At 31.9% G+C, this 16,044-nt stretch overlaps 2 protein-coding genes, 1 long non-coding RNA gene and 1 other non-coding gene across 4 annotated transcripts; 2 read left to right on the plus strand and 2 right to left on the minus strand.

The window, feature by feature from the left end:
• Nucleotides 1-850: 850 nt before the first annotated feature.
• On the minus strand, nt 851-5,666 carry LOC105435871. Its single transcript, XR_004217884.1, has 2 exons — nt 3,796-5,666; nt 851-3,685 (listed from the first exon to the last, which is right to left on the minus strand). It is a non-coding gene; the product is annotated as an uncharacterized LOC105435871 (long non-coding RNA).
• Nucleotides 5,667-8,210: 2,544 nt separating this feature from the next.
• LOC116404815 lies at nt 8,211-8,362 on the plus strand. The gene has a single exon (XR_004217919.1). It is a non-coding gene; the product is annotated as a U4 spliceosomal RNA (small nuclear RNA).
• A 3,237-nt stretch (nt 8,363-11,599) lies between these two features.
• Nucleotides 11,600-12,594, plus strand: LOC101217974 (RING-H2 finger protein ATL40). The gene has a single exon (XM_031888293.1). It carries the CDS (start codon nt 11,801-11,803, stop codon nt 12,488-12,490), a length of 690 nt encoding a protein of 229 aa, XP_031744153.1. The 5' UTR covers nt 11,600-11,800; the 3' UTR covers nt 12,491-12,594.
• Nucleotides 12,595-13,647: 1,053 nt separating this feature from the next.
• LOC101208144 (PLASMODESMATA CALLOSE-BINDING PROTEIN 5) lies at nt 13,648-14,645 on the minus strand. The gene is made up of 3 exons (XM_004140070.3): nt 14,167-14,645; nt 14,049-14,076; nt 13,648-13,934 (listed from the first exon to the last, which is right to left on the minus strand). The coding sequence occupies exons 1-3, from the start codon at nt 14,507-14,509 to the stop codon at nt 13,790-13,792; spliced, it is 516 nt and encodes a 171-aa protein (XP_004140118.2). The 5' UTR covers nt 14,510-14,645; the 3' UTR covers nt 13,648-13,789.
• Nucleotides 14,646-16,044: the final 1,399 nt, after the last annotated feature.

A 16,044-nucleotide genomic window follows, 5' to 3' on the forward strand; every position in this document is an offset into this window, starting at 1 on the left:
AGGTACATGCATGGTCATGCATGACTTCTTTGTAGAGTTTGTCTAATGTCTACTCTGTTTTTAGTTTTGGATGTGTGATTTTAAATGGTATACTGTGTTAAAACAAACGTAAAGAGATGAAGACAGAATTCAAATTCCTACCAAGATATAGATGAAGCCGTCATCCCAATCTGCCACTCTTCTAGTTATTCTTTGATATATATTAATATAGTTAATTTATACTATATAGTTTTTCTTATATATCCAACCAATTGTCAGTAAGTCACATCAGTATTCCATACATACCCCTCTTATATTATAAAATAATAAGCCTATACATATAAAGATAAGCGGTGACTGGAAAATGCAAAAAAGTTGGTCATCACCTATATGCTTTTTACTTTATTCCATTATTACAATAATCTTTCCAAAGAGAAAAAAAAAAACTTTATTCCATTACATTAATCGCAAACGTGAGTAATGGCTAACTAAGCTTTCTTATAAAACTATTTCAAATAATAATAATTAAAAGTCTTATAAAATACTCATCAAACCACACTACTTTGTTTTTTATTTCATTTGTATTTTTATTGGAAGTGTGAAGTGATGAATTGACATAAAACTTGTTATTGTCTATGGGAGTATAACTCAAATAAATAAATATTCTTTTAATTCAAATAGAATCATTTGGAGTGATTTTTGAACGAAAGTGTTTAAAAGTATGATTTTTTATGTCAACCTATGGGTAAAATTAAATCAGAAACTGATGTCAGGAGGATTTTTTTAAATGGTGAGTGGATAAAACATTGTTTTATCATTTTAATGTTGACCTGATCTCTTAATAGGTAGAGAAAAAGAGATAAAGTAGCAATAGTAGAAATCGTACTGTGCTGATCTTGATAAAGATGATGAACAGTGACAGAATATAAGGATTAAGGCCTTTGTTTGTGTAAGTCACGTACTGGAGAAGAAACAGTCAACTATAATAGTGGAAATACATGATAAATAACCCACAGATGCACTACGAAAAGTTTGGTTCTTAAATTTGCAGAAAGGTCGAGAAGACATTAACTTCGTTAAAATGTCAGCTAGTTGATCTTCAGAAGGTACAAAACGTACAAGAAGCTGTAGACGAGCTATCCATTCTGTCGTAAAATGTTGGATCATTTTCAATATGCTTTGTTTGGGAGTGAAGAACAGGATTCACCGCTGAAAAGGTTGCACTAACACTATCTCAAAGCAGTAGAGGAATAAAGGAGGGATAAACCTGAAGTTCCAAAAGTAAAGACTTAATGCAAATCAAGTTTTTGCTTTGAAGAGGACCATGACACCAAATTACCACCAAAGAACACATAATAACTACTTGTACTACGACAATCGTTAAAATAATTTGTCCAATCAACATCTGTGTAACAAGTCAAAGATAAAGTATAAGAACGAACGAACAAAATACCAAGAGAGCTAGTAATTAACTTTAACGTTGCGCAAAATGCGTAGGACAGCTTGTCAATGAGAAAAAGTTGGAGCATGTAAAAACTGGCATACTTTGTTGAGAGCAAAACTTAAATTCAGGTCGTGGAAGGGTGCAATATTGCAACAGTACACTAATAATGTTTCGATACATGGTAGGGATCAGCTAAGGGAGCATCATCATTAGCTGATAAAAAAGCACCAGTGACATGGGGGTAGCAACCTGTTTGCAATCTACCAAAGTTGCATGGTGGAAAAGGTCAGTAGCATACTTAGCTTGTGAAAGATGCAAAGTTTCACCATTGCGAGTAACCTCAATCCCAAAGAAAAAGGAAAGATCTCTTAGATCTTTGAAGGAAAAATTAGCATGGTAGAGCAGTGGTGTCATCGACATAAACCAAAACGATGATAAAAGCAAAGGAATGACAATAAATAAACAATGATGTATCAGACTATGCAACAGTAAAACCTCAATCAATCAACAACATACTAAACTTTAGAAACCATGTGTTAAAAAGGTTGGTTATAATCTTTTCTTATCTCAAACAATTTTTCTTTAAAACACCTAATCCTAGCAGTAGTTTTGGAGCTATACATACGACTAAGGGGCTACCAGATTTTATGAGCAATTTGTAGAGACACAATTTCACCCATTTTTTCTTCAAATAAAGAGTAAATTCAGCACATTAATATCCTATTTAATCGTTGCCCGTAAGTGTAGTCAGCACTGACTTGAGTCTGATTCACATCAAGAAACTGAGGAGGACAAAGAACTTAACCATCCAAAGAACCTTCAAGTCCATTGACGATTGCAACAATAAACAGTTGAGTCCTCTAGAGAAGATAATCAGTACTGTTAGTCAGCTTGATGTTGAGTGACTGGGGAAGGACTGAGGAAGCCAGCATGCGCAGGTCTAGGAAGAAAATAAGGATAGATTGGGAGTTGATGCCGAGGATATGGTTGATCATTAGAAGAAAGGTTGAGCAGGAGGAGCCATTTTGAGGGTGAAAAGTAGAGTTGGGAAAACGATTTTGAGAGCTAGGAAATGTTAGGATATGGAGCCCAAAACTCCAAAGCTTGAGACTTTATTTCTTAAACCCATAAGCTTTTCTTTGATTGGTAAATTATGGAGGTGGAAAATTTTGTCTCTTGATAGGTAAATTAAGAGGTGATGCTTAATAAATAAGGAATGAAGGCTGGAAATTCTTCTTCTTCAATGGGCTTATTGGTTGATAGGGTGGCAGAACTATATATGCGTGTGTGTTGCAAAGTGAAGAAAAAGAATCAAGTGAGCCCAATTATTTGTCAAGAAAGGAAGAAGAAAAACTGAGAAATCTGTAATAATTTTCTTTCATATTCTTCAATAATTAGATTAGAACACAATCTTTTGAGCAATGAACTTTCATGAATCTAGTTCATGTTCCTTCAAATTTATAACAAGTTCAATCTCTCTAAAGTAACAAATTAATCTCTATAAATCATTCCACAATAAAGTAAACCATCCAAATGATATATGGATTGAAAAAGTTCGATGGGTTCTATTCCCAAAATCATCTTGTTGATGTAAGATTTTACTTGAAGAACATGATCAAGAAAGCTAAAATAGGACATAACAAGTTTGAAGTTGTGTAGAGCTAAGAAGAATTATAGAGGTGTTCCTGAGGTAGTTTGGGTAAAATTGTATAGAATTTAACTTTGTACCTAACTAACTAACTCAATAATTAAAATTGTAAGCTTTATAGCAAAAAAAATACTCTTCTAAATAATGAACTCAATTCAAACTAAAATACAACATATTTTAAAATCATGTTACATTTACACATAATTTCAGTTTATGTCACATGCTTATCATATATCCGTTAGTCTCTCCTGCACTCGAAGAGATAAGTTGCTGACTCTTGAATTTCTTCAATAATTCCATTCAATTTGTTTCCTAGTTCTTCGAACTTTCTATTCATCTTGCTCTACAGATTTCAAAAATTCCAAAATATCCTCCATACTTTTCTCCATTCTCTCTTGGCTTTTTTCAATCTTGTCTACATTTTTTGTCGGTCAATCCATTTGACTTGTAGAGGGCATGCCTCAATCTAGAGGCATCTAAGCAATCATGTCCCTTTCTTGGCTCTTTCTAAGTTCGTCTTCCGCCCCTTGGAGTATTGTATTTTTTTTTTCCCTCAAGGAAGGGTGCGAAATTTGGACTAATTACCTCATTAGGTGTAGCAAGCATAGGGAAGACTTCAAGATGTTTCAAAACAATTTTTTTTTAAAGAGAAAAGAAAAACTTTTATAAGTTTGAATACTGGAAATAAGCAGAGATAATAACTATGCATTGAAGATTTACATACCATGGCAAAGACCTTTTGTTTCAGATTCCACTTTGATTGCGTGTCTACATCCCAATTAATTATTCTATGAACTTCATTCGTAACTTCACTGTATCCATTAGAAAAGTATCTTCCTTTGGAGTGTTTGAACTTTCATGCTTGCTTCCCGACCCCTCGACCATTGTATCTTCTAGTCTCTGTTGTAATTATTTGTATAATAAGTTATCAGCATTTACAACATTTGTGTAATTGAAAAAAAATATATACATTAATACTCATCGGAAGAACTTGATAGATTTTCAACCGCTTTGTTAAAGGAGATAGTATCTATCTCTGGCTCTTCCATTTCTCTTTTTCATATTTAACTTTGTTACAAATTATAAAAACAATATTTATAAATTTAAAATAAAAAATAGCAAAGGATATATTTGTTTATATAATTTAAAAAATATATTTATATTCACAAATGTATCTATATATATATTATACACTTTACCTTTCTCTTACTTTTTCTTTTGAAACTTGGCGATCATAAGAAAGGGAACTTTTAAAGATTTCTCGATAACATTGTTATGAATTTAGAAGAAATGTGACAAGAAAATCACCTGTGGAAGCTCACCTTTGTGCGGATTAAGAACTCACCTGAATCTGGAATTGTTTTGAGGAGGGAGATAATCGACAAGAAGAAAATCCCTCAATTTACATCGAATGTATGAAGAACATGAAGGTTTTGAGGGGACAAAGCTTTAAACTCCAATCTAAGGGTTTCAAGAATTTTTTTCGGTGGAACCAACAAAAGCGAAGATAGGGAACGGATGCTATCTTCGCTTTCAACAATTTCTAACGTTTCAAAATGTGAAATTAGTGGAAGCACTATTTTTCAGGTTTTGGGGGAAATTAAAGAGGTTCATTTAATTATAGGTGTTATTTTTTTTTTGTGAGATTGCCGTTTTTGCTTTTGGTAATTTGTCCATAATTCACAACCTTGCTTGAGGCACAAAAAACAATAGTCCAAGAAGCAGTAGACGAAGTTAAAAGAACCAACAAACTGACAGGGATTACTAAATAGAGGCATGCCCTCTACAAGTCAAATGGAGTATGAAAGATAGGAAAACAAATTGAACGAAATTATTGAAGAAATCAAGAGTCAATTCTTTGGGCACACGAAATACCAACGAATATATGCTAAGCATGTGAAATAAACTGAAACTCTCTTTTTTTTTTTGTTATGTGTACATTTAACAGGATGTTAAAAGAACGTAACTCTATGATCTAATTTCTATAGAAAAACAAAAAAACAAAAAAAAAAAAAAAAAAAAAAAAAAGGAAAAATAAGAACGGTTATCTGAATCCCATTCTGAGCGATTTGGCAGTTCCAGAATAAACTTCATCACCAGCTTTCCTCTTCCTGGAATTTGGCTGCAAACAAACTGACTCAACCGAGGCGATGAATCCATCTTGAATCGAACCGAGTCGAATAGTATTTTCAAATGAATTGGTTATATCGAGAAGCGGCTTCCGATTTAACCTCCTTCGGATGGTGGGTTTCTTTGGAATTGAAGGGTATAACTTATGGGTAAACGGGGGAAGGTTTTCCTTATCGGAGTGGAAACGGACGGCGGAGAACTCCATGGAAGACGGCGAAGAAGGAATGGGAGTGAGAATGAGAAGTGAAGCCGAGTCGGGAGAGGAAAGGGGAAAATGGGTGTTTATAGTGAGGATGAAAAATGGGAGAGATTCTGGTGGGAATCGAAAAGGGAAACATTTTGGTTTTGAAGATTGGAGGTTTTTGATTCGAAGGAATTTGGAAATCGAAGGTGAAAATGAAAATGAAAATTTTGGTCGGAGAAGAAGAGGGAGATTTTTTGTTTTTGAAAGGCGCGATTTTTGGGTTTTGGGAGCGAAGTGAAATTACGTTGAGATTTAAACTTTCGTGGGGACTTTTCTTTTCGCCTCTTTGGACCAATTGCAATGTGCCAACTCAGCATTCAAATCAATAAGAACCTTTTCTCTATCATATTCTTTTTGATGATTGTTCACTCAAAGTTGTCATTAACAGTGATCCTTGGAGCTTTAAATTGGTCGTTGGAGTTGTCATTAGAGTGATTGTCAATCCTTAAATTGGTCGTTGGAGTTGTCGATGGGATTTCAAATATTTGGTGGTGTGATATATGATGAGTAATGTTATGTGCACGAATGATTGATGATATGACGAGGTGTGTGAATATGAGTAATGCATCTTTATATGTGTTGGTAATGCTCTATCACAACTACTTTTCTTGTACCTAACTCAAGTGTAAGTTAATCAAAGGTTTTCTCGAAAATGTTAAGATCAGGTTGAACTCGGGGAATAAACAACAAATAACAAAGAAGATTGAAGATTGTTTTGGGAGCAAGTGAGTATTTGTCAAATATGCCACTATTTGTTAAACTATGAAAAAGTATGTGTCTTGATTTAGTGAGCATGAAAACTAAGTGTTTAACACCGAAAAAAATGATGAATAAGCTCATAAGATGTAGTGAAGGATGAGATGAGTGTGAATTAATTTCCGAAGACAGTGTAGCTTTATATTTATATCTATGACTCTACGTTGTCTCCAGTGTTATAAATAATTAAGTTAGCCACATATGTCATATTTCTATGATGCATGCTCGCTAAAGTTAGTTCATAAATGAATAGTTCGTTTATGTCTAAACAACCTCCTCATCTGACTTTACGAGTTCCACAATCACTTATTTATTTGTGTAGCCAATTGATTCAAATTGATATTAGAATCAAGAGTTAGGAATAAGACCACGTTAAGCGATCATATGACCATGAACGCCAATCGTGTTTCACAGAGTTATTGCATGCTCATCTCCTCCTTGTGCAAAATCATGATAGAATACACGTTTGTAAAACGAAATTTGAATCCTTTAATTTTTTCTAATGAAAATTAAGGAAGGAGAGAAGATAGAAAATATACCATGATTAAAAAAAATATTTTTGTCATGTCATCTTGCCACATGCATCAACACTTATAATTTTGTATTAACTTTAATTTTTTCTTGGAGCGAACATTTTAAACATATTCTTAAAATTTTAAAGATCAAAATGACTAATTTGAAAACTCGGGAACTAAATCCACATATTAGTCCATACTCAAAGATCAAAAGGATATTTTTTCCAATGATTTATAAACCTACTAACCCCATCATCCCATCATGTTGTAATATTGCATCCTAAAAGAAAACTACAAAATGGTCAAATTATTAGCATTAGTAACATATTCAATGAGTGAACTACACATACTAACATATTCATTCAAAATATATGAACTCATTCAGCCAAATTTGTTTGTATTCTCCCGCTAACAAAACTCTAATTTTATTCTCCTTTTTTTCTTTCTCCATTCATTAGAACCTCGAAAAACGACCACACATCATCGTTGATAACTCTACATATTTGAACGCTTGAATTTAATTCATCCAAGGGTCCCTCCCTTTTAATTCTCATGTTTCCATCTTTTCATGACTGTTGTGTCAGATTGTCGGCTCACACTGCCATCTAATTCTATGACGTGCAAGATCGATTAGGTTACGATCTTGCTTTAGTTAAAGTCGTAGATTGGCTAATTAAGAATGCTAAATCTGCCATTGATAAGTTTCAGGAACTTCCTCCTTACTTTTCCATAGCCAATGGATATTCATGTACACAAATCTCAAAATAGTGGAACACAGATTCCTCTGATTTTGATTATGAGTTGTCGTTGCAATCCGATGTCGAAAACTTCGTTCCACCGCTTGAATCTTTGTTTCTTATGAGTTCTCCCACCATGTTCACCAAATTTCAAAACTACCCGGTGAATTTGAAAATTCCTAGACCCACTAACTCGACTCAAGATCTTGCCTTCTCTCCATAACTTCCATAACTATCGCCTAACTCTATCGAAGGAAGATGAAATTCATTAGCTGGCGAACAACCTACAACTCATCCCCATTCGATTACGTCGAGGTATGGAGGAAACAACGTCGATTCGTGATTGGAGCATTTAGAACGAATGGTCATCGATACTCGAAGACCGATCTAATGAGTCACTAGATTGGCTACATTAATTTTGTTACACGACCTACCAACATTTATCATACCTTTTGTTATATAGGGAGAACAAACATATGGAATTTAGTAAAAGTTTTGTTTTTTTTGGTTAAAATAATTATTTTAAGATTTCCACAGCATTAGTATGAAAACTTTGGTGAAATTTGGACTAATTTTGGTTGTGATATTTAGAAGTAGTAAATGTGAATTAACATAATAAAGAAGTTTAGTTCATTAAAGTCATAGGCTGACTATAAAACGAATTTGAAAAATATATTTCGTCCCACATCGGGAAGATTTGGAAAGTGGACGGACGAGGATGGGTATAAAAAGAGAAGTGAAAAGGATTCGAAAACTCATCTTTGCGCTTGGGGCAATGACGCAGCTAGTGAGGTACTAACCGAGGCGCGTCTATTGCTGGTTGAAAACTATTTCCAAACCCCCTCTTAGGCCTGGGTTCAAGCCCAGGCCTTCGAGAATTTCTGGAAGGGTTCCCTCCGGGGTAAAGCCCTACAATCTTAGTACAAAAAGTAATCCTACACATTACGCTTTTGATTTGCATGTGATTCAACTGAAAATAAAGGGAAAGTATATCAAGCGTTTCTTGATGATGTCCACACACCCTTTATATTAACCCAACACAATTGGATCTCAAAATCGGTGGAATGTTAGTTAGTAATAGAGAACAAGAAAATTGGAGAAACGGAATGCTCCACTCCGTTTGCTTTGTTTCTTTTAATATTACTAACAATATATTTTCAATAGTAATAATAATAATAATAACTATACAACAATATGGAAATTATGACAAAATTAATAAAAATATTTACGAATTTCAAAATGATTTGAGAATAATAGAGGAATTTGAATAAAATGAAAGAGAAAAACACACAAAGTTGGGTTCGTGGTTTCTTCATTAGGTTCAACATACCAAATCGCATCATTTTTCGTTTTAATCCAATCTAAGTCGTTATCTGTCTTTTTCACTTCATCTTCTCTTTTTTCTCTCTCTCTCTCTTTTTTAATTTGACTTAAACATAATAATAATAATAACAACTAAATTGGTAGGTAATTAATTTAATATTAGCTTAGCTCATCAAATTTAATATTACCTCAGCTCATCAATTTATTTACACAATTTTAGGAATAATTGTTACATATTTATAATATTTTTAATTTTATAAACAATAATTACATATATATAATAACAATATTTTAAAAATATTATAAATATGTAACAATTATTACTACCACTTGATTTACAACATAGATTTTTAACGTATTTTGTTATTATATTTGTAATTTAAAAAATAATGGTTATACATACTAGTAATTTAAAATTTATTATTGTATATATATATATATAACAATTCTTTTTTTTTTTAAATATGTGTATAGAATAATATTTTTTTAAAAAGAAAAGCTTAACTCATTTGACATCTATATGTCTCTTGTCCATCTTAGGACAAGAGGCTTCAAATTCGTATCCTCCCACCATAATTTGCACTCAAAATAATAATAAATAACTTTTTTATTTATTGTTTGAACGATTTTTAAATTACTTACTCATTTTGTTGGTGACGGTTAGTTTACAAATTACAATTTTAATTGGTGCTTAATAGGTTGTATGGAAAGTGAAAGACGGAGAAAACAAGACATCTTCACAAGTAAAAGTTTTGGCATATGGTATATATGATCATATAAATTCGTCCACCAATTTTAATATCTTTTAAATTAAAATATAAGAAATCAAAGCAAATTGATTATTGAGCATAGTATGGATCATATAGTAAAAGTAATAGTATATGAAACTCATTTTGAGGACTTTAAACATATGGTAATGCCTAAGTTTCAAAATCTCTTAGTCTTTAAAAAACAAACACAAATGGACAAATTAAATTAATTATCAACTTTGACTTTCTATATACTAATTTTTTATTTATTGATTTACTTATTTAATATCAACATTTTAAGTAAAATGAGTTTAGACTTTCAAATTTTATATTTACAAAAGCCAAAAGGAATTTGTCCAAAAGAGGAAGAAAAATTATAACAAAAAAGAAAAAAAAAATGGCCAAAAAGGTTAAAATGGTCAAACAAATAAATCTTTTACTTCTTTTAGTTTTTAGAATGTACACATAGACAAAGACAAATATACCCTTCTTGTTCAATCCTTACTCTTCTTATCTTTTAAATATAGCAAAATAAATTAAAATAAATAAATCTTTTATCATTATAGCATATCAATTACTATATGTAATATAATTTATTATAAGTTATAAATATTTTGTAAAGAAAAAAGATATCTAGTATTAATATTATAAAAAAATTTCCGAAAATATGAAGGATAATCTAAATGAGTATCTTAGTGAAAAAATAAAATTATATAAGGTAAATTTCTAACTAATTTTGATGTTAATAAAAACAATAGATTTGTATTTAAAATTACATATAAACATGAAATTGAAATTGATATTTAAAATTTAAAATTTAGAAAATATTTAAATAAACATATTCATAATTTAAATTTAGAAGATAAAAATAATATAGAAATTTAAGTATTTCAACCAATTAAATTAAACAAATAAATATAGATAAATAGAAAAAAAATTGATCTAAATTTTGGAAATCAAATAATAAATTCATCTAAAATATTGAAAATTTTAAATTAAATTAAATTATAATTATAAAAAATCAAAAGAAGACAAAACAAAAATAAATAAAAAATATTAAATATATATATGAAAGATAAATAAATTAAGGAATATTAAGTCTATAAATACGAAAAATATATATATAAAAAAAGAAAGTAAAAAAAAAAATCGTCAAAGTTGGAAATAGAATCTCAGTGCTTTATACCAAAAGTAAATGAAAGCAATCTCTCCACTGCTAAAGTGTACAATTTTCACGCTTTCCAAACTTTATAATAACTAAACGTTTATCCCATAAATCATTCCCATATGATGTATAACATCATTTGGTGTTGGATGATCTTAGTTATAATTAAAAATTTAAACCATATAATGATGGGTAAATTATGAAGATATCTAATAGCAAACGAGTAATGATTTGAACTAAATTGTTCTTTGAAGTTCTAAATAAACAAAATTGAAGTTTTTTCGATATTAAGTTAACAAAAGATCACTAAAAAGCAATGACTTCCTCCATGAAAACACTAACAATTTTGTAACCTACATGTAGCATTATCAATCATCTCATTCACCACCAACTATGGAAAACAAATTAGATAGAAATTAGATGTGAATGAAGTGAGAAGAATAGAATATGCTTGAGTTTTCTTCCATATTCATATTCATATTCATAACAATCTCTTACTTCCTATTGAAATCCATACAAAAGGAGAATTTCAAATGAAATGCAAACTGCAATATCAGAGAAGATGAGTTTCAACACTGTTTGTTGCATAAAGCAAATTAAGAGGAAGAAAGAAGAAAGTGCTACTTTAAAGGGTATTTTTGGAATACCCTTAAACTCAAAATCATAATTAACAAAATATGACATTAAAAAGAGGTAGAAAATCAAATGCTTAATTTGACCCATTAATTACATCTTATATATATACACACACACATATATATAATAATTAAAAGAGAAAACGTAAGAGAAAAATTGGGGAAGAGAAGAAGTCAACATTCAACAGTCAACTTAATTGAAAATTAAGTATGAAATAAAACACAAATCTTAATTGAAAATTTGGCTCTTTTCTTATTTCTTCACCAAGAAATTTCATATCCTTTTTTAATAATCTTCTCTTTCACACACCAATCATCAAAATTCAAAACCCAAACTTCATACATACTTTCCTTTTCCAATTCTTTGTTAAAAAAAATCTCACTATATTACCATTAAAATCCTCAAAATCCCACAAAGAAATTCATCTTTTCCTCTATCTCACTTCTTTCTCCATCTCACTTAAAACAAGAGGCCATGTCCTCCCCCACTAATCCCTCTTTCGACGGCGACGATATATACTTCGGCCCCGCCCATCCCCATCGCAACCCATATGATTTAAACAACAAAATCATGCTCACCGCCATCGTTTCCCTTTCTCTCGTCGTCATTCTCGTCATTGCCCTTCACATTTACGCCCGTTATGCCCTCCGCCGCCACGCACGGCGTCAGGCCGTCCTACGTCGTCTCGGAATCCTCGCCTTCATCGACTCCGGCGACCATCACCCGCCACCGTCTCGCTCCGGGCTCGACCCCTTAGTCATGGCGTCGATGCCGGTCGTCGTTTTCAAGCACCAATCGGAAAGTCCAGACCCCTCCGGTGGCGGCGTGGAGTGTGCCGTGTGCTTGAGCGCTATCGTGGACGGCGAGACGGCGAGAATTTTGCCCAATTGTAAACATGTGTTTCATGTGGAGTGTATTGATAAATGGTTTGGGTCTCATTCCACATGTCCGATTTGTCGGACGGAGGCGGCGCCGATGATGCTGCCAGAACCTCGGGAAGGTCCGGCGGCAGAGGTGGGGGAGGGTGGTGGTGGTGGTGGTGGGTCAACCTCCCGATTGAGTTCGTTCAGACGGATTCTAAGTAGAGAAAGGTCTTCGCTAAGGATTCAACCCTGTGTACTCCAACATAGAAACGACGCCGTTCCAGACTTGGAATCCCAGTAAATATCAATTAATGTAAAAAACTATTTTTAACTTTTATTTATTTTTATTCACTTAATATTTTTTTCCTTCATCATTTCTATCAATAAAAAGTATATAATACAAAATTGCTAAATGTTTTTTTATTAAAAATTTATCACTATCTATTAATAACATTAAAATTTAGAGCTAACCATTTCGTTTTTAAAAAAAAACTTATGAAATCTCTATTTCATTAATCATTTTTCTTGACTATATTTTAGTAGTGTTTTTAGAACATGAAAATACCACCCGACTTTTTTCTTCTCTAATTTTTATTTTTACCTTTTGTGTTCTATGCATAAAGATTGAGCACATCCAAAACATGACTATATTTTAGTTATATTTACTTTGCCTATACAACATGTATTAGTGATGATCTATAATTTAAAATTAAAAGATAAATCATGATTAATTAAGAAGGTAGTTTATTGATGATCCAATATATATATATGTGTGTGTGTGTATATGAAGTTTAGAAATAGGTTAGGTAGATGGGTTAGGAAAACTTGTGGGTTTGTAAGACTATAATTTTAATATTCTCTTTTTCCTTCCCATGTGAACTTTGATTCTCTAACACTTCGGCCAAAGTCAGTTTCATTTCGTTTTCAAACAAACTCCCTTTTTATTTTCATTTTCTCTTTTCTTGTCTTTTTTTCATATCATACTCAAATAATAAATAAATTATTCTAAATACCAATCTTATTAATTTCCCTTTCAATTTTTAGTTCTCTTAAGTTTAAACATCATTATTATGACTCAACATCCAATATCATTGTTTGTTTTAGTACGGTAGAGTATTGAACTTTGAGGTTTTGCTTTCAATTTTGTTTTAAATAAAGAAAAACACAAATTTTAAAAACAACTTACTAATATGTATACCTAAACTATCTAGGGTGTTTAAAGCATTCTCAAAACTGTAAAATATTATGTATGTAAATAAGTGAAGATCAAACTTTCTTTTTTCATTTTTGAAAGAGCTTGCAAGGAATAATATTTAAATAAAAAAATTACACAAACTTGTAATTTACGAACTTAAGATCGGTGTAAATATATCAATTGCTACCCTCTTCCAAATTTTATATGGTTTATGACTTTCAATCTTTTTAATGAATCAATTTAGACTTTTGATTACAATTAAATTTAGAATCGAAATGACTTTTAAATTAATAAAAAATAAACACACAAAATTCTAAATTCTAAAATTGTAATACAAATCACACCCACATGTGGGAGATGATAATCAATCAATACACAAAAACTAGAAGGGCAAAAGTTTTGATCTTACATACTTCTCAAGAATAAATACCCGATTACCACGGGCCAAACCCACGCCCGACCCGAAGTCCGAGGCGATCCGCTTAAGTCTTCACTCGGCTCAATCCCTACCGATGTCGTTTGGCTTGAGAAATTCCCATTTCTCAACACACTGCGCCATAGAATGAGAACAAAATCAATCTATCCTTTTAAATTAAAACCACTATAAATCTTTTAAAATAGGTTCCAATTTCCACCATTAATTTTTTGATGTACAGATCTTTACCTAGATGGGAATCTGCAATTTCCGAAGCCTGAAAAACAAGAAAGATCGAAATCAGATCTGAAAAGAATTTCGGATTTGGAGTAGGGACTTGAGAGATCGGAGTGAAGGAGAAACGTACTAGGGTTTAAGGAGGTGATAGCGGCGGAGTTTTGAAAGAAGCAACTGTCGTCGGTCATGCCGTGTTTCCTGAAGTAATCGTTGAAGGCGAAGGAGGCCATGTTCTGGACGTCAGTGGAGTCGTAGCAGGAGCCGCCGGGCTGGATTGGGGAACAGTCAGCGCCGCCGGCGCCGCAGGCCCAGTCGAGGGCTGATTGGAGAGAGGCGTCGTCAGCGTTGTTCTTGGCGACGCACCAGAGCTCTGAGGCGGCGGCGCTCTGATCCCTTATGGAGGGGCGTGAGGGATGTGGGGCGGTGCAGGGAATGAGAAGAATGAGGAGAAAGAGGGAGAAACCGATCGGCATTTTAGAGAGAGAGTGTTGGAGAATGGGGGGTTTTAGAGAGAGAGAGAGAGAAGAGGGGTTTAAGAAGGAAGGAGAGGAAGTGACCGTTGGGGCAATGGGAGAAATGGAAGAGAAGTTGTAAGTGAATTTTGGCACTAAAACACTCACAATTTCAACTCTAAAATATTGATTTTGTAAAGATTTAGAAAATAATAACAATCTTTTGTTTTTTCCTTCTAATGTTTCCGAAATTTTTTATTTAAATATTGTGATTCGAACTTATTATCAAAATATGATTATTTTGAAACTATTTTGTTATCTATCTAACGCGATGATCTTGATCAATTTTTTAGTTCCCACGCTATACATGCTAGATACATATACATGTCACAATCACATTTGAGGATGTAAAAGTCTAGTTGGGACTACATGTTGATTACTGATCAAGTGCATAATGATTCACTAATTTCTTTTGTTAATATCTTGGCTTCATAACGTAAGTTACTATCTCTTTTTCCAAAGCAATCCAATGTCCTTGAAAAAAATACAATATGAATAGATTGAACATTCTCCCTCGAATTATGAAATATAACTTTCCCTTTCTATGGTGTATTGTTGGCCCAAGTTCTTGCATGGACTCTTACTAAATAGCCCATGAAGAAATTTGTAACTAACTTCCTTTCCCTCCACAGCATACATATACAAAGCAATTTTGATGAATAATAATTAATTATATAAAAATATTTTAAATTTAATTATTATATTTGTAACCATCCATTTTACCATCATCTTCTTTTCACCAATACTTTTAATCATAACTACAAAAATACTCTACACTATGAATATATTAACCATATTCTATTAGGACATTTTTTAAAATAATAAAATAAATTAAAATATTTATAAGTTATAACAAAAAAAATAACAACAATTTTTTTGTTTTTATGGTAAATATTTTGTAAAATTTTCTATTTTTGAAAATTCTCCTATTTTATAGCTATCTTTAAATTTGAACGATATAACACAAAGCTCCTTTATTAAATAAGTAAAGAGAATGCTATATACTTTTACACCCAACAACAAATTTGGTATTTAGCAACAACATTTGGAAAAGAATAAGTAAATTCGTGGAATTTTTTTATTAGAAGAAGGAATAAAATGTTAGTAGATTAGGAAATAATCTACTTTAAATATAGATATATACACAAGTATTGAGCTAGCAAATCTAATCAAGTCTGAGTATAATATGAAAAACGATCATGTGGTTTATTAAAGCATTTAGACTAAGGAAAGAATCTATAATATATTTTTAAATAAGAAAGAAGAAAAAGTAACCATACAAATAAAAATGCCAAAAGCAATTATCTATCCAAACGTACTGATCCTTTGATTATTATTCCCAAATATAACTAACCCTCCCTTTTGCTCTATTTAAAAAGGATTCAATTTGAATCCTTTTACTCCATATGTTGAATTAAGGGAAAAAAAGAAGAAGAAAAAAAACATGGAAGTAAGTGAGGAATGTCGAGATGAAGAGCATAATGTCAATAGTAAGA

Source organism: Cucumis sativus, chromosome 6, assembly GCF_000004075.3.
Source record: "Cucumis sativus cultivar 9930 chromosome 6, Cucumber_9930_V3, whole genome shotgun sequence".
Taxonomy (NCBI): Eukaryota; Viridiplantae; Streptophyta; class Magnoliopsida; order Cucurbitales; family Cucurbitaceae; genus Cucumis; species Cucumis sativus.